Source organism: Canis aureus, chromosome 11 (genome assembly GCF_053574225.1).
Source record: "Canis aureus isolate CA01 chromosome 11, VMU_Caureus_v.1.0, whole genome shotgun sequence".
In the NCBI taxonomy this organism is placed as follows: domain Eukaryota; kingdom Metazoa; phylum Chordata; class Mammalia; order Carnivora; family Canidae; genus Canis; species Canis aureus.
The window spans coordinates 70439525-70465283 of record NC_135621.1 but is presented as its reverse complement, the minus strand read 5'-3'; the positions used below and the strand labels follow the sequence as shown (position 1 = coordinate 70465283).

General features: G+C 41.5%; 1 protein-coding gene across 5 annotated transcripts in view; it reads right to left on the bottom strand.

Moving 5' to 3' along the window:
- Positions 1-12608: 12608 nt before the first annotated feature.
- Positions 12609-25759, bottom strand: part of APLF (aprataxin and PNKP like factor) — a 67805-nt gene continuing 54654 nt past the window's right edge. For 4 of the 5 annotated variants that reach the window (XM_077915686.1, XM_077915690.1, XM_077915687.1 and 1 more), the window contains 2 exons: positions 21596-21642; positions 12609-13586 (listed from right to left, as the gene is read on the bottom strand). In XM_077915686.1, the coding sequence (XP_077771812.1) occupies positions 13381-13586; positions 21596-21642 (253 nt within the window). In that variant the 3' untranslated portion in view covers positions 12609-13380. The remainder of the gene's footprint in view (positions 13587-21595; positions 21643-25759) is intronic. The other variant, XM_077915689.1, reaches the window with a different exon arrangement.

The window sequence follows — 25759 nt, the reverse complement described above, 5'->3', positions numbered from 1 at the left end:
AGTGTGCATTGGGGGGGGGGGGGTGTTAGAAAGAAAGAGAGAGAGAAAGAGAGAGAGAATCTCAAGCAGGCTCCAGGCTCAGAGCAGACCCAACACGGGGCTCCATCTCACGACTGTGCAATCAGGACCTGAGCTGAAACCAAGAGTCGGATGCTTGACTGAGCCCCCAGGTGCCCCTCATGTATTAATTCTGATGCTCTGATTTTTATTTTTCTATAATGGCAGCAGGTCCCACCCCTCATGGTGAGACATTAGCAGCAATCCCATTAAAATCAGGAACAAGATAAGCTTTCTGGCTGTCACTCCACTACCAACACTGTCCTGGAAGTTCCAGCCAATTTAATGGAATAAGAAAAACTAATGAAGTACAAATATTGGAAAAGAATAGAGGTGCCTTGGTGACTCAGTTGGTTAAGTGTCTGTGCTTGGCTCAGGTCGTGGTCCTGGGGTCTTGGGATTGAGCCCCACATTAGGCCCCCAGCTCAGCGGGGAGTCCGCTTCTCCCTCTGCCCCTCCCCTCACTCGTTCTTTCTCTGTCTTTCTCTCTCTTTCAAATAAATAATAAAATAAGAGCTTAAATTTTTTTTTAAAGAATAAACAAAGCTACCATTGTTTGTAGATGATGACATCATTGTTTGACTAGGACATCTCTAGAAAATATGAAAGAAATGTTAAAACTAATAAGACGGTCCATTAAATTGGGCTGATAAAAGGTCAGCACAGGAAAATGTGCAATAGCAATAACCAATTAGAAAAAGCAAAGAAGGGAAGCCCGGGTGGCTCAGCGGTTTAGCGCTGCCTTCGGCCCAGGGTGTGACCCTGGAGACCCAGGATCGAGTCCCATGTCAGGCTCCCTGCATGGAGCCTGCTTCTCCCTCTGCCTGTGTCTCTGCCTCTCTCTCTCCCTCTGTATCTCTCATGAATAAATAAATAAAATCTTAAAAAAAAGAAAAATTTTATACGAACATTTTATATTGGTGTCTTCAAATGATGCTAACTGAAAGTCAGTCGAGCGGATGCCAGTAACGGTTTGATCAGGTTTTTTGCATTCTTACTCAGAGCAAAACTTCAGGAAGTTCATTCTGGCAAAGGTGGACATTTGATATTAAAAGTCAATGTTATTATAAATTCAAGTGATAAGTTCGACACTGATGACAAAATTATATGGTGCGTGTGTGTGTGTATTTGTGTGTATACCTAGGATTTCAATGCAGCACAGTATTGTGGTAAAAACTATGTTCTTACTGAATAAAGAAACTTATGGAGCAGAATTCTATCGCCAGGATTGGTTTTGTTGCATGTGTGATTGATTCATAATGACACTCAACCTTCAATATTTCACAAAACCACATAGAAGCTACAGTTGTTGACATTTACAAATATTATAAATATACATAGAATGACAAAATTTTTAAAATTAAGTTACTGCTAAATTAAGAAAAATGCCTCTAGTTTGGCAGACTGTTCTCGCTTTACTTTCGGTTATCAATCAGATTTTAGAAATGTCCGTGCCTTCGAAGGACAACTTTGTCAATTAAAATTGCATGCCAACATAGAGCAATAAAAAATATATACAAAAATAATAATAATAAAGTTGCATGCCATTGTATGAAACCTTTTTAATAGGCCCTCTAACCTTTGGCTGCCTTTGAGCAGAAACTATTTCAGATCTCCAGCTAAAGTATTCTGTGGCTGTAACACCAAACAGCTTAAATTTTAAAGCTTTTAGAAAATCACGATTACTGAAAACAAAGCTTGTAAGTAGAAATGTGGACTTTTATCACTATAAAAGCAAGAGGACCTAAAAAGTTTAAATAAGAGTTTTAACTGATATTCTCCAACTGTGTTCTGGAATGTCTCTACCCGTAAGAAGAATCTCTCTTTTTTTTTTCATGGTGATAAAATACATGTAATATTTACCACCTTAACCAGTTTTAAGTGTACATTTCAGTAACGTCAGATACCTTCACTCTGTTTTACAAACAATCTTCAGAAATTTTTCATCTTGCACGACTGCGACTCTGTACGTGTAAAACAGCAGTTGCTCACTTTCTGCCTCTTCTCAGCTCCTGGCAGCCTCCGTTCTGCTCCCCGTCCCTCTGATTTGACTGCTCTGCTACCTCTTCGAAGTGGGGTCAGAGCGGTTGTCTTTCTGCGTCTGGCTTATTTCACTCAGCGTGACGTCTTCAAGGTTCATCCGCGCTGTTGCAGTGGCCAGAGTTTCCTACCGCTTTATTTTTATTATTATTTTCTAAAGATTTTATTTATTTATTCATGAGAGACCCAGAGAGAGAGGCAGAGACACAGGCCGAGGGAGAAGCAGGCTCCATGCAGGGAGCCCGACGTGGGACTCAAGCCTGGGACACCGGGATCACGCTCTGAGCTGAAGGCAGATGCTCAACCACTGAGCCCCCCAGGCGTCCCTCCTACTGCTTTCAAGTTGAATAATAGTCCATTAAAAGTATATACAAGGTTTGTGGATCCATCCACCTGTCAGCGGCCCTTCGGGTTGCTCCCACCGCGTGGCCCTGGTGCAGGGTGCCTGCCTGCAAAGGTCTCTGAGCCCTGCTTTCAACCCTTCGGGTAAATCCCCAGAAGTGAGATTGCTGGTTCATCTGGCAATCCTATTTTTAATTGAGAAACTTCCATAATGTTTTCAACGGCAGCCGTACTGTTTTATATCCGTACCCAAGACTGCACGAGAGGTGATGTTTTCCTGTGGTTTTGATCTGCATTTAGCTGATGGCCACTGACGTGGAGCATCTTTTCCTATGCTTGCGGGCCACCTGTGAATCTTCTTTGGGGAAGTGTCTATTCGAGTCCTTTGCACGTGCTTTAATCATGTTATTTGTTTTTTGTTTTGTTGTAAGAGCGTAGAGGTTCTTGGTATATCCTGGGTATTCACTCCTTATTAGGTACATGATTAACAGATATTTTCTTCCATCTTATAGGATGCCTTTTCACTCTGTTGGTTATGCTCTTCGAGGCACAGAAACTTTATAAACATCACCTCTCACCCATTAGAATGGCTACTTTCAAAAGACAAACAACAACAAAACCCAGAAAATAAGTGTCGGTGAGGACGTGGAGAATTTGGAGCCCTTGTGCGGTCTTGGTGGGGATATAAAACAGTACGGCTGCCATTGAAAACATTATGGAAGTTTCTCTAACAATTAAAAATAGGATTGCCAGATGAACCATCAATTTATATATAAACTTTATATATGTATATATATTTTTTTTCTTTACATTTTCACACAGGCCAGTTCATCCATTTGTAAAGTTTTGTTCCCTGGGCAGCTCCCCAGCTGCTTGCTTGGACCCCCTCCCCGGTTTCTCCAGCAGCCCCTGCAGGGGACCAGGCTGCTGCACCCCCCGGATGGAGAGCAATGAAGAAACAAAGAAGAAACAGCAGGTGGAGAAAGACAAGAATCAAGGCTACGACCTGTTCAATGAGCCAGTGTAAACAAACACTTTGGGCGAATATGAAAAATCTAAGGGGCTCAAAAGCAATCCGATTTTGGAGGCCCTGGGGAGCGGGGCCAGCTAGGGCCTCAGCATCTCAGCAGAAGCAACCCCGCCCTCCCGGGGCGACTGCCAGCCTCCCCGCGTCCAGCGTGAAGCGGGATGGGGATGTAGAAATCTCACGGGTAAGCAGGTCCGCAGAGGGCGGGGATGATGCAAACGCATTATTCTCTACAAATTAAAGCACTTTATTCGCGTCCAGAGCTTGAGAACGCGTTTCTCGGTAAAGGTCAAGGAAAAGCACACACCGCTTGATTTAATTAGTGAGCCAGCTGCCAGTCACCGGCAGTGACAGAGGCACCAGGACATGGTGAGGCAGGAAATGAGCGAACACCAGCACGACGCGGTCCTTGCGTCTGTAATCTTGAACTCCTGTTTCAGAAACACTTGATTTATCAGTGAAAGAACGACACCAAGCTGGCGTGAATTTTGTTTCCCGATGTATTTCTTGAATTCTCCCTATTTATTTATTTATTTGTTTGTTTATTTATTTATTTTTAATTCTCCCTCTTTAAATAGGAAATCTAGCAAACAAGGATTTAGTTATGGAAAGGAGGATTGATCGTCCCTTCTCAAGCAGTACCCGAAGCCAAGATTGAAGAGCGAGATAAAAATCAGACCTTTGGGCATTTTGTTTCCCTTACAAGTTAGGTGCGAGAGTCAGGTGAGCCTGTTCTATCTTGGACCCCACGGCGACTAACTGGGGGACTCGGTGGGTTGCAGGGACTTCTTGAACGACTGACCTAGAATGAATGAGGAGAAGGCCTCGGTCACCTGCCACCCCACTTAGGACCACCTGCCCCTACTACTGTTTACTGTCTAACTTCTCTAGAGCTCACTTAGACTCTCTAATCTTTATCACTTGCAAAACAGGAGTAGAAAACTCCAAAAGGGAATTACTAATGATGGTCTGAAGGTGGAAGCGGCCATGGGTCACTTTTATGTTGTCTTTCCGCTTGTCTGTTTTCTCTGATGTTTTTTTAAAGATTTTATTTATTCATAAGAGACAGAGACAGAGACAGAGACAGAGAGAGGCAGAAGCAGGCTCCTCACAGAGGAGGGAGTCTGGCCCGGAACTCAGCCCCAGGACCCTGGGAATCACAACCTGAGCCAAAGGCAGATGCTCAACCACCCAGGCACCTTCTCTGATTTTTTTAAAGAAAAAAAAAAAGGACTTTAATTCATCATAAAACACTGAATAAATACAAATCTCTGAGTACCTATAGATACCACTGCTGCTACTACTAAATAAATATGTTTTAAAAATCAAAGGAAAGAAATAAAAAGCTCATGTTCACTAACTTCGTCTTCTGGAAATTTTTTATTTATTTATTTATTTATTTATTTATTTATTTATTTATTTATTTATTCATTCATGAGAGACACACAGAGAGAAACAGGCTCCCTGCAGGGAGCCCCATGTGGGACTCATCCCAGGACCCCAGGATCACAGCCTGAGCCAAAGGCTCCACCGCTGAGCCCCCCAGGCATCCCTCTTCCTCTGGAAATTTAAAGAAACATTTACTCTACCTTTGAAGACGAACTATATTTCATTTCCATTAGATGAGAAAAATATCTTCTCTATAGTAGTATACCAGCTAATAAATGGGAAAGGAATGAGAGAATGAGGGAATCACTATTTTCTAATCCCCCAGTGTAATAATTGACTCAGGTAAGGATCATCAGTAGGTCCTGAAAAGCATCACCCCACAGATAGCTTGTAGGCAAGAAAACACTGCTTTACAAGGGAGAGGTTAGGAGGCACCCACAGCAGAGGGATGGCCTAACATGTCTCCTGAAGCAATGTTCTTGCCAAAAATGTTTTACTGAATCTAATCAAGCTTTTGAATCTAATTCCCAGGGTACAATACAGTAGATAGAGGAAATCTAATTCCCAGGGAAATACAGTGGATAGAGGAACACGGTGAGTGACACCATAGTAATCAGGCAAATGCAAAATGTGGGATAATTCTATCTTGTCTCTTCAAAAAAGACTGTTCTAAAAAGCTAGGAGGGGACCGCTCTTAACTACCACATGCAATGCACGAATCTTGATTTGATCTTGTTTTTATGTATTTAAGACTACTGGAGAAATTTGGGTATGAACTAAACTTGAGCATTAGATGATATTAGGAAACTTGTTAATTTCCTCAGCTGTGATAACAGTATTTTGATTCTGAGGCAGAACAATGTTTTGATTCAATTCTCAATTGTAGAAGATGAAAAAAAAATTGTAGAAGATGCACAGCGAAGTATTTATAGCGGAAGTGGCGAAATAAGGTTAGCTTATTTTCTAATGGTTTTGTTCATACACGCATACACCTACAGATAATGCGTAGACGGTAAATTAATTCACGTTTAATATACGTGGTGAGTATCCGAATACTCATTGTACTTGATTTCGACTTTCCTGCATGTTTGAGGTTTCTCTTTAAAAATCTTAGGTCAATTTAAAGGAAAGAAAACATGGGGATGATATCGTAAATGACAAAACAAAATGATGAATAGCTCTATCTAGTTAATCTGAAAACAAAAGTATGCTATGTTAGAAAATATTGATTATTTCAAGTTGACCTCATCCTTTTAAATTTTTAATTTTGTTTGTGTTTTATAGTGCATATATTAATACAGTGATGCACATAAATACTTTATATCAAGAATTTACATAAATACTTGATATGAAGAAGTATGCATACTCAAAAGTTCCTGCCATGCCCTGTGTGCATCACTAATACTTGGAGACTAAGCCCAGGACTACAGTTTCTCATGTTTCTAGGTCAACTTTTAAACTGCTACCGGGAGGGGCACCTGGGTGGGGGGGGGGGGCTCAGCGGTTAAGCGTCTGCCTTGGGGTCAGGGCGTGACCCCGGGGTCCCGGGATCGAGTCCTGCATCGGGCTCCCTGCATGGAGCCTGCTTCTCCCTCTGTCTGGGTCTCACCTCTCTCTCTGAGTCTCTCATGAATAAATAAATAAATAATCTTTAAAAAAAACCTGCTATCAAGGCAGGTAAAACAATCCAGCTGTAGGTTTACGGAGTGGGGAGGATGTAAGCAGGGTGAGCCCTTAGGATTTGTTAGGGATCGAGTGGTTCTTGGGGTTCCCACGTAAGCTTCAGAAGTTGGAACTGTAGCTGCGCCAAGATTAAGTAACGTGGGAGAGAGCCCTGCAGCCTGCATTTTTCTGTCTTCAAAGACTTTCACGTAGTCTAGGGGAACTTTAGAGTCTGTGAAATGTAATTGAGGTATCTGCCCCCCAGCAGGGCCGCCCCGGGCTCTGACTCCGGCTGCAGTGCTCTCTGGAGCCGCGACAGCACAAGGATCTGCTGGGGGGAGAGTAACAGATCGCGGAGTCCAGACAGGTACGTCCTCACTCCCGACGGTGTCCTCCAGCCCACACATCCTACAACGAGGAGGACAGTTTGGTGCTGGGAGGAGGCTGGAGCTGGGGCAAAATTGGATAGTGCTCTACTAGAGCTTTCTGGGATCTACGTGAGACAGGTTTGGGTATCACACTGCTGGTTACCATGTGGCTCTTTGGGTAAAAAATAAAGTCTCCCGAGGGGCCACCAGCACACAGCCTTTTTTTCTTTCATGTGAGTCCCAGATCGCAGGTGCTCAGGCTGCTGAGGGTGGGGCTCTGTTCCTGGCCTAGGAAAGAAAATAGGAAACTGTAGGTGAGACGAGGAAGAAAGGGAGCAGGGGACTGGCTAAAGGTCAGAAGATGTCATTCCCCCCCCCACAAAAATCCTCAACTGATTTCCCTAGCCAACAGCAGCCTTTCCCAACCGGCATTCTGATTTTTTGTTAGGTGAGGCTCAAAAATGGTGCATAGTGGTGATACAAGTTTGCAAAATGCTGGATTAAATGGGCTTCTCACTCGGGGACACAGCACAGCCTTGCATAAGCAAATCCATACGGTGAATATTCAAAATTTTTTTTTTTTTCCTGGAGCATTCCGGAAATTCTAGAATATTCATTCACTCTTCCACTCCACAAATCCGTTTTGAGTAGCCATAAGAAAGGAAGACATCGTTCTGCGCACTGAAGATGCAGAGGTAAACAAGACAATGTTCTTTCCCGAACGGAGTTGATATCCAAGTGGGATGACAGCAAGGAAACAAGGCCGGGACTATGAAGCAGTACGATAACTGCTCTGAGCATAAAGCAGGGAAAAGAGGCCGAGGACGGTGGGGTGAGGGCTCCAGGTGGTGGCTGTTTCAGGCCGGTAGTCAGAGTGAGATTGGAGTAGATACTGGGAGTCAATGGCAGGGCCCATGTGAAGACCAAGGGGAAGGGCATTCTCAACACAGGGAACAAGTACAAAGGTCACAGGGCAGGAGGGAGCTTGGGGAGTTCCAGAAACATCAAGAAAACCAGAGCATTTAAGGAAGAATAAGCAAGATGAGGAGGAAGGGCTGAAGGCCAGGAGGGGTAGGAGACCCCTCTCTCTGGAGTAGAGGCAGTCGGGAGCCCATCGTGAAGGGCCAGGTCATGGGAACGCTCAGGGAAGAGGGGAGCAGATGACCGACTATGAGTCAGAGGGCAAGTTCCTGACATGCCTCTTCTCCAACTCCTTCAGTGAGTCTTCTCTTTCCACCCCTTAGATTCCTGTCCCCAGCTCTTTTCCCTAATGTCACTCACTCCTTTAGTGACGGTGGTGACATGACTGGTGTTCACTCCAGCAGGTTCTCATCTTCTCTGGCCTCCCCTTCCAGCGGGCGGGGCCGTGGGATTGCTTCTAGCCAACACCAGTGGGGAGTCCACCTGCAGCCTGCAGCTCTGGATCCGCAGGGCCTCCCTCGCCCCACAACCTCCTCCTGGTTAAGAAGGTCCCAGGTTCCAGATGGTGCAACCGTGAGACCACGGAGCCTCTGAAAGCCTGGGATGCCGTTACATCGAAGACAGTGCCCTGAGAGTCACCCAACGCAGGAAATCTCGTCATAAGGCAACTTCCCTTTTATCAAATCACAGATTTTAGGGTTGTGCTACCACAGCTGACCTAACTGAATGTACACGGATAGAACTGAGGGCTCTCAAAATTCTGAGCCTTAGGACTCCTTTTGCTCGTAAGGATTACTAAAGATCCCAAAGAGCTTCTGTTTATGAAGGTCATAGCTATAGTTACACGCCCTTTTGGAAATTGTAATTGAGAAATGCAAAATATTTGTTTACTAATTCATTTAAAAATAATAAATGGGGGTGTTGGGGAGGCACAGCTGGTTTAGCGTCCAACTCTCAGTTTCAGATCAGGTCATGATCTCTGGGTGGGGACACTGAGCCCCGTGTCGGGCTCCCAGCTCAGCGGGGAGTCTGCTTGAGATTCTCTGTCCCGCCTCCTTTGCTCGCTCTCAAATAAATTATAAATATTTTAAAAATATAAGTAAAATAAAAATAACAAGCCGGTTACACATTAACACAAGTGTATTTTATGAAAGACAATTTTTTTTAATTTTTTTTTTTTAATGTAGTGAGACGAGCGGCATTGTGTCACATTTTGGTAAATCTCTCTAACGCCCACATAATAGCAGGTCGCCGGATTCACAGGTCTACTCTCACATGCTGTTTTGCTTAAAGCATATGGAGTTATGCACTCGGGAAAGGAATGAGTATTTTAACGAGCTTTTCAGATAATTATGGGTATTATTTTTGACATGGCACCAGAAGTAGAAAAATGTAAGTAGCTTCTGAAAGGCTGGTCGCGATCCGTAGTCTGCACCTAAATTAACGAACTGCGCCGACAGACTCTGGAACGTTAAACTCCACTGGTCTATCTTGTGCTTTGAGTGGGTTCTACCCACCCTGATTTTGTAACATGCGCTAGTCATTTGGAAACCATTGGCTCGTTCACTTCTGCAGCTCTTCCAGACGGCGACACACTTCGTTATATTACATTACCCTGGTGACGGTTTGTAAAGCTTTCGGAAGCAATCAGGCTCACAGTGACACACGCAGGCTTTCCAGAATCCTCATTTTTGCTGGCGAGCTCAAGTTTTACAATGACAACGAATAGTGCCGGTTGTTTTCCTTGAAAAACGGGCTCACTTAGTACATTTTGGAGGAAATGTCTGCCAAATACTCAACTTCGAATAACCATAAGCTTATCTGCTATGCTAACCGTCAAGTAAAAATTGCGTCCTGCGGAGAAAAATCTTCAGCTTCCAACTGCATCATACAAAGGCGTTTCCTCAAGATCGAGGCTGTATTTCAATCTAGCAAGACGGGATGTTTGGATTATAACCCAGCACTCCCTTCTCTGACGAGTGTCGCTCCACCCATTGCTCTTTGGCCAACAGCATCATTGCCTTCGCAGGCTCTGTGACTGCAGACCCCGTGTCCTCTCTCCCTGGCCACCCCCATGGGATCCACTAGTCATGAATAAATATCCAACTTCCCAAGTACTTTGCAAGCACAGTGAGACGGACTCTGTGCTCTTCTATGCTAGGCAGGGTCTCGGGCAGAACGGAGCACAACCGTGGTGGCTTAGGGCGACCATAAGATTATGTGCACTGTACTAGGATAGCCCGCCATAACGTCAGCAGTCACTTGTCTTCACCCCTTTTCTTCAATATTTATCGTAGAGGAGCTCTGTAAGTCTGGTTTGCCGACGGGCAGGAGGAAAATATGTGCTTGGACACGGACACACAGCCCCGATCACCAATTCCTGCTCAAGAACGGGAACAAGGAAGCGGGTGGTGTCATGGAGCGGGGCTGGATGCAGCACGTGCGTGCGGTGGTGACGCCGAACTCTGCACACGTGAACTGGAAGAAAGTCACTGTCCATTTATTCTCAGCTTCACGTCACCATCCTGGAAAATTATGATCACAATCTCTCTGCTTTCATTACATGAATGTTCACGTCCACTAGGATCTTCCAGTTCTAGAAACCAAGAGCGCCCGGGTGGCTCAGTTGGTTGAGTGTCGGCCTTCAGCTCAGCCCATGATCTTGGGGTCCTGGGATTGAGACCCGCATCGGGCTTCCTGCTCGGTGGGGAGTCTGCTTCTCCCTCTACCCCTCCCCACTGCTCAGGCTATGCTCTCTCTCTGAAATAAACAAAATCTTAAGAAGAAAGAAAGGGAAACAAAGAAAGAAACCGACCGAGAGTACTGACAAGGCCATCCTCAACCTGGGGCAAAAACAGAATTCAGTGTCTGGGCGTCACTGAAAGATCTTCATGTCTCGGCTTCCCAACGTCCCAGAAACCACCCCTGCTACCTGCAAGAAGTCAGAAAAAAAAAGAAAATTCTTTCAGAATGAAGCACATTGGTGAGAAATGTGTATGTGATAAAACGTGGCACGATGGAGAAAGCGGAGATAGAGATTCAGTGAGCCCCACGGGAGCGAGCGTTGGCTCCTACACCCTGCCCAGGACGGCAAGGACTTAAAGAATCAAGTTTCTGTTAACATTGCTCTTGCACCCATTGACGGCCTAATATCGTCAGTTTTCCCTCCACTTTGTAAGTCACAGATCTGAATACAGTCCACTTACGAGGGGCGAAGTCTGGCCAATTTCGCTACCCGGTCACACATCGTACTCAGGTGTCTTTGGGATGACCGTCCACATCAAGTCCTCCTTGAAACGCAGCTACCACGAGGGCTGCTGGGTCAGCTGAGCATCCGGCTCTTGATTTCTGCTCAGGTCATGGCGTCAGGGTTGTGACCCTGGGCCCCGCGCTGGCTGTGGAGCCTGCTTCAGATTCTTCCTCTCCCTCCGCCCCTAGCCACGTACCCCCTGCCCCACCAAAAGCTATCACATTACACCAAGAACATACTCTGATTAAATGCTTTTTTCTTTCTGAAAGCCCAGTGTCCGCTTTTGCATTCTCTTTATAGCAGCCTTCCCCGGATCATAGAACCCATCCTTTGACAGTGTAGAGCCCAGTGGGTTTCCGTTTACAGAGCCGTACAAGCGTCACCACTAACTCCAGATCACAGAGACACCCTACACCGATTAGCAGTCACCCCCTGTGCCCACCTCCTCCAGGCACTCCCCTGCACCTGGCACTGGGAACCACTAATCTACTTTCTATGGGATTTGCCTATTTTGGATATTTCATACAAATTAGTTCATATAATACGTGGCCTTTTGTGGCTGGCTCCTCTCACGTAGCACAGTCCTTTCAAGGTTTATCCGTGTTGCAGCATGTATCAATCCTTCAGCTTTTAGCCAAAAAATATTCCATTGTAGAGACACGCCACATTTTGTTTATCTGTTCATCAACTGATGGGCATTTAGGTGTTTCCACTTTTTGACTATTATACCAATTTTATTTATATTTATTTTTTTCAGTAGGCTCTGTGCCCAGCGTGGAACCCAACACAGGGCTCGAACTCACCACCCTGAGATCAAGGCCTGAGCTGGGATTAAGAGTCAGATGCTTAACTGACTGGGCCACCCTGGTGCCCCCAGTTTTTGACTATCATAAATAATGCCTCTGTGGACACTGTAAACATGTTTTTGTGTGGACATGTTTTCAATTCTTTTAGGATATATCTATGAGCAGACTAAAAAACACTCGAAGGATTAAGTCGGTGCAGGGATGAAAATAAGTTCAGAGGTCTGTCGAGCCCCAAGACTAAAGGGACATTGGAAGGGACACATGAGTTCCTAAATAACAGAGGCAAAGTCAGAATAATAGGTCTAAAGAAATATTTATCTTGTCTTGGGCAGCTTAAGCTAATTTTAATATTACACAATTAACTCTGAAAGACATTCAGAAACACTGAGAAAACCATTATAAATCCGTCTTGCCCTTTTAAGATATAAATTTCTAGGTTGTCTTAGAAAATATTAGTGTTTAGCAAGGACACTTTTGGCATAGCAATTTATGACGTCAATACTATGCCTACCGCGGCGCTCACATACCCAACTGCTATGAAAGATTCTAAACTGGATTTCAAAGATTCTAAGTCACCTAAAATGAAGAGTATTACGGGGCCTAAAGTAGTTTGAGAACAGAGATATATACTTCATAAAATTGGAGAATAAGGGGTTTCTTCTTGAAATAAAAGCCCAGAATCTTGAACACTAGCAGACAGCTTGCTGCCTTTATCTGAGGACAAAAGAGCCAATGGCATCTGAGAATTACGGTTAAAAATAATTTTTGTATCTTTTAATGTAGAGACAGAACACAGGGAGTTAAAATAACCACGCAGGACTTTAGTTTTGAAAAAATAAAGTGTCAAATCCTTTGGACTTTCCTACTTTTAAATTCAGACACAGAGTAAATTACCGACGTGAGGCACAAGGCAACATTCCCGGCATATGGTGAACAGTTCTACGGTCCAGCTGAATACATTCTCAGCAGCCATTTGATAATAATTTCCCCAAGTTTCAAAGAACAAAAGTAGTGAATGAGGTCATAGAGCTCATATCCAGGGCACTAGAAAAATAACAGGCTGTCATTTTCCAAAGCCTGGTTCTGCCAGAAGAATTGCTTCATAGCAAGGAAGGAGGCAGGCTCCGCGCCCGCGCCGTGGTGGGCCGGCTTCCGCTTGCCTCGCGGTCCACGAACCGAGGGTCTTTGGAAAAAAGGATCAGGGCCAAAGCTTTGTGCGACCTATGGCTTTCTGTTTATTCCCAACACACAAAGTATATGAAAAATATCACTTATTTCTCTTTAACTCTCTGCCTCCTCTTTCCAGATGCTTTAAACAGGACAGAAAAAGCAAGGCAACAAAAACAAACTCCATCCGCTACACTGAGGGCCGACGTATCAGCGTTTCCTTCGCGAAGAGTCCACAGCAAAGTCACGACCATAAAAAGAAGGAAAACAATGGTCACTTAAGTGCTTCCTTAGTTCCTGATTTTTTTCCGTAAAGACTAAACGTGAGCCAAATATCATCGCTGAAAAAAGTTACTTTTTCCTTTTCATGAACTTTTTTGCTTCCTTTAAAAGCTCCTCTACATCTTCCTGCTCCTGGTCTTCTTGTTCTGGTTCCCAGTCAGAATCTTCATCTGTGGGTTCATAGTCCTCTTCCTCATCACCGACAAAGCTGTCCTTGAGGCCGCACTCACTGGGCTGCCCACCGTTATCGCCGTCTTCATCTGACGTGCTTCTCACTGGGAGAAAAAAAAAAAAAAACATTCGGTACACAACATATCAATCGCCACTCAAACCTGGGCGTAGGGACATGGAACTGCACGATGTCTTTCTCTGACAAGGAGGACTGATTTTACTTAAGACAACACTAAGCACCACAAATTTCTAGAAAGGCAGATAAAAATACTGTTAGAATTCTGTTTTTTTAAAACATTTATTTGATTCTAACTTTTCCTACCATGAGGCTCCTAAAATTAAAATGTCCTGTGAGATTCCTAATAACGGTTCCTTAACAACATCACAATCTAGGGGCACCTGGGTAGCTCAGTGGTTGAGCATCTGCTTTTGGCTCAGGGCATGACCCCGGGGTCCTGGGGATCGAGTCCAGCATCGGTCTCCCCGCAGGGGAGCTGTGTCTGCCTGTGTCTCCGCCCCTCTCTCTGGGTCTCTCATGAATAAATAAGTAAAATCTTAAAAAGAAAGAAAAAGAAGAAAGAAAGAAAGAAAAGAAAGAAAAAAAGAAAAGAAAGAAAGAAAAGAAAGAAAGAAAAGAAAGAAAGAAAGAAAGAAAGAAAGAAAGAAAGAAAGAAAGAAAGAAAGAAAGAAAGAAAGAAAGAAAGAAAGAAAGAAAGAAAGAAAGAAAGAAAGAAAGAAAGAAAGAAAGAAAGAAAGAAAGAAAGAAAGAAAGAAAGAAAGAAAGAGGAAGACTCTATCTGGAAATCTCTGAATGGCAGGAGACAATTCCTATGATCAACACCACATGTATGGGTCAAAAAATTACCACTTGTACTTCTGTGTATGCTTTACTTGACTTCCTCCTAAAATGCTCACAATAGATAGATGTGACTTAAATGAAACTCAAGAAATTTGAGAAGGAAAAAAAGTCGGATGACAAAAAAATAAGATAATTTATCTGTCCTCTTAACTCCCACAGCCCAGATATTTACATCTTTCTTAGTATCGCCATTCATTTCCAGAGAGGACTTGAGACAGCTTATAATAATGTGGTCATAAAAAACAAAACAAAACAAAACAAACGAATAAAAGTAGGAACTAAGATAACATAAAAACCAGAATGTAAACATGTCAACCTTCGGTTTTACCATGATTATTAGAAACTGAGCCTCAGGTTTCCCCCTGGGTTCCTCGGTGGCCCAGGCCAGGAAGGCTACATAGGATGTGCACAGTTCTTATTAGCGTGAGCAGCACATCAGTGCCTTAGGGGAAATTAGCATTGTATTTACTTGTAGACATTTCTTATCCCTGTAAGCATCCTAAGGGCATGTGTTATGTCTAGCTAATCTCAATTTCCCATATAATTTTCAGGATGGGGAACATTTAAAAGAACATTTCAAGGGTAGTTTGCAGATGGCAAAGGAGGGAGGAGGAAAGCCCATCACCAACTCTGCTCCTGGGCATTCTGCTCTGGACATACCTCCTATACGTACCTAGGACATCGCAGTGAAGCGTGTCCTTTCAGATTCAGAAATTACCCTAGCAGATTTACAAGAGCAACATCCATAAAGCTGAATTAAAAAACTTCAGGTTCTCCTCCTGCTTATCTGGCTCTTCCTTCTCAGGGCCTTTTGCTGGCTCCTCCTCATCCGCCCAACCTCTAGGTTTTGGAGTGTTCAAGTTTCTGGCTGGGACCTCTTCTCTAACACAGTCCAGTCTTCTATCCTGAATTCCCAAACGGATAGCCTCAGCCCTGACCACCACCCGAATTCCAGACTCCTCTGTCTCACGGCCTACTCAGTGCACAATGCACAGGCTCTGAAACATAATATTTCCAGAACACAACTCTTGAGGTGCTTCACCCAATCTGGTCATTCTCTTATCACTCTTGAGCATGTGATTTCTCCAACCTTCCAAGAATCTTGGAGCCGTCCTTGAATAGCCTCCCCCTGAACACTCCATATCCAGGATGTCCAGAGATCCTATTGGCTCTGCCATCAAAATCTATCTGCCACTTCTCACTAGATCTACTCCATTCTCTGGTCCCCATGCCATCGTCTTTTTTCAGTCAATTCCAATGTTTACTAACTAGTTTCTTGCTTCCACTCTTGTCTGTTCTCCACAGAGAAGCCAAACCTTTCAATAGCTTTCTACCTCAGTCTGAATTAAATCTCAAGGTCTTGGGATCCCTGGGTGGCACAGCGGTTTGGCGCCTGCCTTTGGCCCAGGGCGCGATCCTGGAGACCCGGGATCGAATCCCACGTCAGGCTCCCGGTGCATGGAGCCTGCTTCTCCCTCTGCCTGTGTCTCTGCCTCTCTCTCTCTCATTCTGTGACTATCCTAAATAAATAAATAAAATATTTAAAAAAAAAAATCTCAAGGTCTTACTTGTAGGTTGTGGCCTCTTAGACCCTATACAACTGGCCCACCGCCAGCTTTTCTGATCTCATCTGCTACTCCTTGCTTATTCTCTTTGTTTCAATTCTACTCTTTTTCTACTGCTCCTTGAATAGTATAAGCAGCCTTGGATCATCTCGAGGGCTCTGGAGTCACTGTTCCCCCTGGCTGGTACCGTCTTCCCTCGGATAATCGCCTGTCTTGCTCTCCCCTTCAAGCCTCGGCCCTCGTGTCAAATTATCAGAGTCCTTTCACGATCCTATCTGAAATGGCATCTGTCCCTCACCACACACACCCCTGCCATCTGTCCTCTTACACAACTTTTTCTTCTTAGCAGTTATCATACATGACATCACACAGCTGTTTACATGCACCCACCTTTGTGAAATTCTACAAGAGTGAGGCGTTGCCTCTATTATCTCCTCAGCTCCTACAATGCCTAACACACAGAAGACACTTAAGATATATATTTGTTAAATATATGAACAGTTGAACAAATCAACAAATTGCACATCAACTGAATACCTTTAGTTTTACAGAAACCCTTATTATAACCTACATTTTAAAAAGACTTTTCATGTATTCATTAGAGAGAGAGAGAGAGAGCACACAGGCAAGGGGAGTGGGAGAGGAAGAACCAGGCTCCCCCCTCAGCAGGGAGTGTGAAATGGGGCTCCAAGCCAGGACCCTGGGATAATGACCTGAGCTGAAGGCAGATGCTTAACCGCACCCCGGCTTTTAATCACTTAGCTTGACTGTCAATATAATGAATTATATTAAAGACATTTATCTAAAACCTAACTGAAGGGGCTTTAAGCCTCAATGAACCCTGGAAGTCTTTAGCAACTTACTGGGCAGGCTCATTTCTTTTCTTTTCTTTAAGATTTTATTTATTTATTCATTAGAGATGCAGAGAGAGAGGGAGGCAGAGACACAGGCAGGGGGAGAAGCAGGCTCCATGCAGGGAGCCCGACAGGGGCCTCGATCCCGGGTCTCCAGGATCACGCCCTGGGCTGAAGCCGGCGCTAAACTGCTGAGCCACCCCGGCCGCCCCAGGCTCATTTCTTGAGCAATAAGGTCATGTTATTTGTTATTTGTTCCCTCAAAAAATCATTTATATCAAATCCCCATTTATATAAACATCACATTCATATTCCTTTAAATAGGAGGTTCGGAATCTACAAAAAGCGGAATCCATAACAGAACTCCATGCAGCTGGTGGCCAAATTTCATCCATCTCACTTCACATGAACAGGTATTTTGTGCTTTAAGTAGAAGCACCCGAAGAGCCAATTCATGACAAAGGCAAAGTCAGGCCTTTGTCCTTTGTTAGCAGCACTGCTCCCACACTTAACAGGGTATTAGATATGGACCTGTGACTATCCCTCTGGAATCCATTACAATGGATCCTGTTTAGCAAATTCAATTAGTAACTTTAAATATTCCACAATGTAAATGCCAGGGAGAAGGAAGTTTAGGCTTTTGTTTTGTTTTGTTTTTTAATTGCTGAAGGTGCTTTTAGCAAAATAATAGTTTCTGTCTTTCAGTGTAATGGGGCATGCAGTTAGTGAAACTTTACTTATTTGGAAAGTGCTTTGAATGAGTACACTTGTCGATCTGAATTATTACATGATTTCCTGAATCATGGGAATAAACTCAGGAAGTAAGGTTCTGAACTAAATATGGCTAGCACTTAACTTAGGAATAAAATGCCTGTCTTTGCCACAAAATAAGTTTTTATGCAAAAGGGAACTAAAGAACACTGAAAGCTTTCTTCAAAACAAAGCAAAACAAAACAAAACAAAAAAGCCCCACACAGGTAGTCTCTAACTGGGCAAGCTGAAACATACAGTATAAATATCTGGATTAAAAGTGACGAAAGTAGTAAAGTTCACATAAACCTTCCTAAAAACTGTTTGCTTTATAAAATTCTCAAAGAAAGCTTCTCATGCAAGGAAGCTGGCTGTTTGGAGAACCAGGCAACACTCATGAGGCGTCGCATCGCAGACTATCCCAAGCCAAGGCTCCAGTATCATACAGAGAATGTCATGGTTGGTGAAAAGCTTATTAAAGGGCAAAAATAATAACAGGGGACATAGCAGGAGCTGTTTAATATTTTTACTCAATAACAAAACATAATTTTTATGTTTTTTTTGTAGTTATGACGTCCAATAGATTTCCACAGAATTAAAGAGCATTATGCATTTTTGAAAAAATAAGTGCTTATGTATAACATTCGCTTATATAATGACTGGCTGATTTGAAATATAATTTTTTGGCAGGGGGAGTAATTTTTTGGTGGGAGAGTACCCAAAGTGGAGTGGGGCAGAGGGAGAGGGAGAAATCTTAAGTAGGCTCCATGTCCAGCACAGAGTTGATGAGGAGCCTGCTGTGGAGCTGGATCTCACGAGCCCGAAATCATGACCTGTGTAGAAATCAAGAGTCTGTTGCTTACCCAACTGAACCACCCAGGCGCCCCTGAAATACAAGTCTTAAGTGTGTCTAAGATCAGAAGTGAGCTTCTTTCTTCCAAATCCAGGTGAGCTCACATGAAATTAATTTTTTTTCTCTATCTTCACCCGGGAGTTTCTCGCTGCTAGTTATTGCTGTTCTTATGGGGTTGCCCATTCCCCTCATCCAACAAAAAGTCTCTTTAAAAAGCAGCTGCGGTTTAAGAGAAAGAAGACAGACAGACTGGGGAGTAGAAGCCCAAAGATCTGGGTCATAAACAAGCCCATAAACAATGAACAAGTCACTTAACTTAATGGCTTAATGGAATTTATGCTTTTATCTATGAGTCAAAGGATGTTGATTAAATTACTTCAAAAATCCTTTCTGACTCCGAAGTTCTAATTTTAAGGCCAAAGTAAGAATCTTCATTTTCTCTACAAGTCAGTGAAGTCATATGAAATGTAGGGAATGTACTGACAGCTTGACTGCATGCAGCAGCACAGGAGAAATAGGCTGTCACTTGTTTTTAAAAACTGATGGATAACACTGGACTTCTGTGATGGAAAATAATCACGCTTAGAAAAGTAACAAACTCTTGAAACGTGTTTAAAACAATATGAGATTAATTATTTGATGTTAGGTGGTGATTTCTTACTTTTCATGTAGAGGAATGTGCAATATCAGAATAATTCCTAAATTTGTATCTAAACTTTCCTTCACAGTTTAAAATTTCACTGTCAATTCTTACCCCAAGAACATAAGTCTGAAGAGCTAGTGAAGAGTACAAAATGTCAAATGTACATTGGAAGACATGCTGGTTTTTGCAGAGAGAAAAGATCACTCCAAATTGCTGATTTTTCAAAATAGGTTTCTGGTGTCAGGATCTAAGCCTGTCACCTCAGATGACATCTAAGAGATGCCTCATAGCAGATTTACAGCTTAACATCAATAACTTTAGACTTTATTTTCCTTTCTTTTCCAGTAAATCTGAGGACTAATTAGGATAGTAATTCTCATTAAGTCAAAAAACTTTTGGCCCAATATTCTAAAGATGAAAATCTACTACACACCATAAAAATAAACACTTTTTTAAATACTTCATTTTACTACTAAATACTCATCTTTCTCATGCACCAAGCCATGAGTTGTGTATTCATAATTTAGCCTTGGAAAAGCAGCTTGTCTATTCTGATCGACTCTATTTACATGAAGTTTATTTCTCTTTTTAGATCCCACTGCACTTGCCTTTTTCGTATCCCCAAATCTCTCCGCTTTCCCCACACTAAGCAGCAGTTTGCAGAATCTTATTTAAGTTCCATTAATTTCTATAATAGCTTTCTAGAACTATGGGTTCTACTGCTGGAAGAAAAGTATATATAAGCAAATGTGTGCAAATAATTGCAGAACTAGAGGAATATTAAAATAGCTATTGTAGATAGCTAAATTTTCAGCCATGGATGGTATCGATAGCCTAGAATAATACATATCACATAATAATAAAAGCCAGAACAACTCTGATAATCAGATAATTAAATGCTGATGATGATTTCTTTAAATGCTGTTAACAGGTAAGGTAGCTAAGAAAGTATAAAAGTTTCCTGGCATTGGTTACTCTTGCATTTAGCAGCTTATGCCAAAAGCACAGCACTCTTTAAAAAAAGTGTGGAAAGTTAGTGAAATTTTAAATCAATCAGATATACAAGAAGCTTGATAGATGACAGTAGTCAAATCTACAAAAAACAAAATACACTCTATAAATTGTTACATGTGTGGAAGAATTCTGGAGAAGGAAATCTTTTAGGAGTGTTACAAATCAGAAGCTAAATAGTAAGCGTTTCATGTGGTTTTTGTAACATTGGCACTATATTAAATTGTATTGTCTTACTGTGTAGCTACGGAACCGACTTCACACTCAACATTTACACTGAAAAACAAAAACAAGACTCCCCGCCTGCCCGGTTCTTCTTGATCTCCACGGTATGTAAATATCATCCCCAGCCTCCTGATAAGTTGTATTATAATTCTGAGTGATCACTGTTTCCTTTCCTTTTATGTCATCCCAGCTCCCAAACCAATTAGTTGGCAAATCTGATTTTTCCTTCAAAATCCCACTGTATCTAATCCTATCCTTCCATTCTCGTGGTGACCACCCTAGCTCTGGCCCTTTATTCAACCATTAGCTCAGATAAAATGAGTTGTGTCTGAAGTACTAAAGCTTCAAAGTGTGTTTCAATGAGAAACTTCGAGTGGAATTCTCTTCCTGGTTGTTGCCCGTTGGTTCCGCGGGGGCTGTTTATGCGCAGACAAGGGCACGCGGGGGGGGGGGGGGGGGGGGGGGGGCAGCCTGCAGGATTCGCACTTTAGTCTGTGAGCAGAAATACTGTGTGCCAAACTGGCCTCTGCATTATATAGATGATATGGAGGAGCCAGCATTTGTTAAAAGGTTCGGAAGCAGGGGGAAGAGGAGGGAGATCGCGGTGGCTGAGCCTCGGGCTCAAGGACATTTGATGGTCACTTCTCTGCCATCTGTCCTCCCTCCTTCCCTTTCCCTGTGGTTCTGAAGGTGACCCTACCCTAGATCCAGGGGTGGTATAAACTAATCAGTGGTCTTAGTGATTCATCCAAGAGTAAGAATGTGATCTAAACTAGTAAAAAAAAAATTTTTTTTCATCTATTTTTCCTAGGAATAATGAGAGCTAAAGTTATTCATCCCCTCTCTCTCCTTAGATGCAAACACAGGTACTGAATAAGGATGCATATAGTCCTTTCGTGGGGAGAGGAGCCAGTCTTAGGGTGGTAATGACCCCTCTAAAGACAGAATGATGGAAGAAAATTGGGTCCTTGGTGACATTACGGACATTACTAATGAGCCAAAGCAGTAAATCTTGTCTAAATCCATCCCTTCTTCTGGATTTTTCACTTAAATAGGTCAATAAGTTCTCATTATCACTTAGGTTGTTTGAGATTTTTTTTTTTTTCAGGAACTGGCCAGTGAAAGAATTCTAAAAGATATAAGGATAAATACATATGGTTGTGCAATGATTACAGAAAACATTTGGCATTTTAAAAAAATTACCACTTTTTTCTAATCTAAGAAAAATCATTAAAATCAGCAAATTCATAGAAGCAGAGATTTAAAAAATTCACATAACTGGAAATTGTATCTAGGTTGAACAAGAGAATCATTTGAAGGTTTCATTTTGTTTCCTGAAGTAGAATTGCTTACCCGGAAGTGTACTATGTCTGTATTCTATCTTGTGCTGGGGATTCTTCCTAAAAAAAAGGGGGGGAGAGAGAAAGCAAAAATAAGATCTAGTTTTCTAATCACTAAAAATTAGTAAAACTATTTAAACTAGAACAAAGATTAAACTAAACACTCACTTACCTACAAATAAAATTAAGGTCCCAATAAGTCTCTTACTGAAAAGCACTTGCTTTTGTTGTTGTTGCTAACTATAGTACTGTATAAAGCATTAGCTTTTTAATTACATTTATTAAGTGCCTATTACATGCCAGGCATATTTCTAGATGCAGAGATATACTGGTGAACCAAACAAAAGTTTTTTCCTCCTGACTTACTAGAGAAAAACAGCCTGAGACAAAGTACAATATATCATATCCCCAAAATATAACATACTGCATTTCTCAACTGTCAATGCCATAAACCACCTCTATAAAAATACAATATATCATATATGAAATATAGAACACAAAATATCAAATGTGTGTGCCTGCATGTGTTTGTAATGTCTAAAAAGATTTTTAAGGTTCTTCTTAAATCCAAGACAAAAGCATTTAAGTCATGTCTCCGAAGATCCCAAACTGTTAAGAGAAAACAGCAGAGTCAATTTGCAGGGAGAAATTTACACGAAATATTCCAAAGTAAAAAAAAAAAAAACCAACAAACTATTGTTTGGATACCTATTTTTGATTATATGTGCTTAAGATCTCTTTTATTATTTTATTAGTTAATGTTGGGGTACACGCTACACATACAAGACATTTTCCAGATAATCCAGACCTGCCCGGGCAGCAAAAATCCAAAGCAGTTACTGGTCGATCATGACCCACGTGATGGGCCCCTCTCTCTCGAGGGACTAACACGGGAGAGCGGGGCGCACACCAACAATAGGTATGTGCTCAGGTGCACGGCTCATACGAAGCTACTGTGAGGATTCATGAAGAATACAGAGCACATCCTTAACCGACAGGCGTGCTAGGTTGTAAGTAATTAATGCTGGCCATTGACACATCCATCATTGGTTCAATAGTCATGGGGCACTAATTACATGTCAGGTTCTGTAATCAGGTGTGACATTTCTCATTGCTAATATCTCTTCTTTTTGGGGGATCACTCTTCCTATACTGTCAGCATGAAACACCGTACAAGGCTTCAACCACACAGTTAATTAAGGGTCATAACTCATCAGTTTTGAAAAATGGAAAAAGGATTCTAAAGAAGATTGTGTATTTGGGATCATTAACCCAAATCTGACCTTTTATTGGAAGAGAAACTTCCAAGTTGGGAAAAATAAACTGGACAACTTAAACGTGGCAAAGGGAGGTGCAAATGAACAGAGCTGCAGTGATGATTTGTGGGAAGATGGAACACGCAGGCACAGCTCACGGACCTGTTTAATTCAGTCTTCATTAAAATGCAATTAATGCTGGACATGTCAGGGAGGAGGAATGCAAACACGAGGGACATTAATACCAAAGTTCATCTTCATCAATAGCCTAGAAGATAGCTGTTGGTCATTTGAGATTGTTTTTGGTAGCCTTTCAAAAATCTTTTTTTGTACTGAGTATGAAAACTAAATACACTGGTAGCTTTTTGTTTTGGAAAAAAAAAACAAAACATAAACCAAACCTACTAAATATTAGCAGGATTAGTACACTGAAATTCCATGTAATTTTGCTGAGATTCTACAAGTGTTAGCAATTCTATACAGATGTCCCATTGTTGTTATTATTATTACTATTTACAGTCTTTTTAAGATTTAAAATCTTTTTCTCCTTCACTACATATATACATATTTTTTCAGGTTCCAAGCAGTCTTAACTTTCTTCACTTTGCCTTTAATAATTAAGAAAAAATTTATTGAAAAGCTCTTCCTACCATATTCTGCCTAAGTTCAAATCATACCTCCTTCAGGAAGGGAATTCTGATCATCGCTGGCACATAGGTCTAGGATATCTTGTCTGTATCTATCATTTGGTACTCACTACGTAATTTCTTATATTGTCATCTAAATTTTCAACAGAAGTGTGTGTGTGTGTGTGTGTGTGTCCGCACGCATGCACGTGTATTATCTCCATGGAGTTTTTCTTGTACCTTTTAATATCTTTTATAGCACCTTTCACAAGGAAGCATTCATCTGTAGTTTTAACAAATTTATCTACTAAAATGTAGATTTTTTTCAAGGAAAAAAATTTAATTAGGTTTTTGAGTTTAGAAAATGATGGAATATTTTGTATTTTCCTACTTAATAAGAGAAAAAGAAACTTGTCTTTGCTGACTTTACTATTATTTCTTAAAATAACTATTGAAAGCAATTTGAAAGAACTATTTGCAGTACAAACTCAAGTTTAAAATTCTCATTGGTCAGAGTATAAAAAAGCAGCTTCTAGTAATTTCTAGACTGATAATAAGTGTTTTTGAGTTCACATTAACACTTAATATTTTTATGGTAATCCTATTCCATGGATCCTGATGTTTTCAGAAGCCTAGCCTCTGAAAGGCAGTTTTTCTACTGGGAATATGCCAGAGAATGCCTATTCTCATTAGGTTGAAAAGAATGTCAATGTGCTGAAATCGCTTTGCCTTCACACTTACAAAGTTAATAATCAAAGTACTAACTGAATCTTTTTATACAAACCCAAGACTAAAACATGTTAGTATTTCCTGCCACTGACAATTCCTATAACTTCCCCAGGAAACCATGAAAATGTAACAATCATATTAAGCAGACTCCACTGCAATCAGGTTCCTGAGATCTTGACGGGTCTGCATCATCAAACGCTTACTCTACTCAGTCAATCATGCAAGGAACACAGGAACATGGAGTCCTTCACAAATGCTTAAGACAGATAGATGCCACTGTGTTTTGGACCTGTTCTCGTCTGGCTGGATGAACTCGGGATCACCGGCATTGCCATGGAAGGGTGGTTTCAGGATCAGAAGAGCTGATTATGAATTCAAACTTTTGCTGGTCGTGTGATTCTCAGAAAATCCTATAAACCAAGTTGCCATACTGCTTGGCTCACACAGGGTTGTTCCAAGGGTTAAATCAAGTAATATGTATAAACACTTGTAGGCTATTAAGTATATTCCACGTGTCAGCTATTTTTATAGAAACAGAAATTAATTTTACTTTAAGATAACCAACAATGTTTGGAAACTCGGTGTGCCAGTGAAAGTAACTGCCAATTAATATTAAAGAGCTGAATTTTGTTTTCAATGATACATATTATTATGATTGAATATATTCCCCCTCCTACTTCACATATTTATGGAATATTTTCTAACATTCACCTATGCGTATCTCATCTTCAAAAATCAGTCATTTTATAACAAGGCACAATGTCTTTTTCATATAACCCTGGGTTAAGGCTAAGTGGTAATTTTGTGCAGCCCTTGGGGGGCATATGAGCATTTGAAATAACTTTCAAGGATAATGTGAAATTCTGCTCAGGACTTTTTCCTAATAATGAATGGAAATACTCAGGCTTCATTCATAAAAGATTTACATCCATCTTTTTCACAAATGGCATTTTCTGTAACTTAGCAGGCCTCAAAATCCTTTCTGAATTGTTGTCTGTTTTTTTCTTTTGCATTACTATTAATTATTAATGGTAATCTTTGTTTTTTTTTTAAATCTTTGGTTTCTAAACATAAAATTATACAGCCATAACCACACCAGCATTGTAGAAGCTGTTATATATTAAAATATACATTTTCTAAAAAAAAAATTCTGATCTTAATGACAATGGCACTTGAATAAATATTTATCTGAAGGAAGAATACTCCAGGAAGAGGAAATAGAAATGTCTATAAATTTGCTAAGGCTCTATGGGAAACAAGCTAAGGTATTTGGAAAAACATTCAAATGCAGATTTGAATAGCTCAAAGAGAATGAATGAGAAAACAGTAGGAAATGAGGTCAGAAAAGGCCTTATAAACTATGGTCAAGAGTTTTGTAGGAAAGTACTGGGAGATTTTGAGTAAGAAAACATGATACGACTTACTTTTAGAGAATTACTCTGGTTGCTTATGGAAAATGAACCACTGGAGGGCAAGAGGAGAAACCAAGGTCTCCGTTAAGAAGCTATTGCAGTACTTTAAAGGTAAGGGGTAGTGGTTAGGACTAAAATGGCAGAGGGAGGGGAA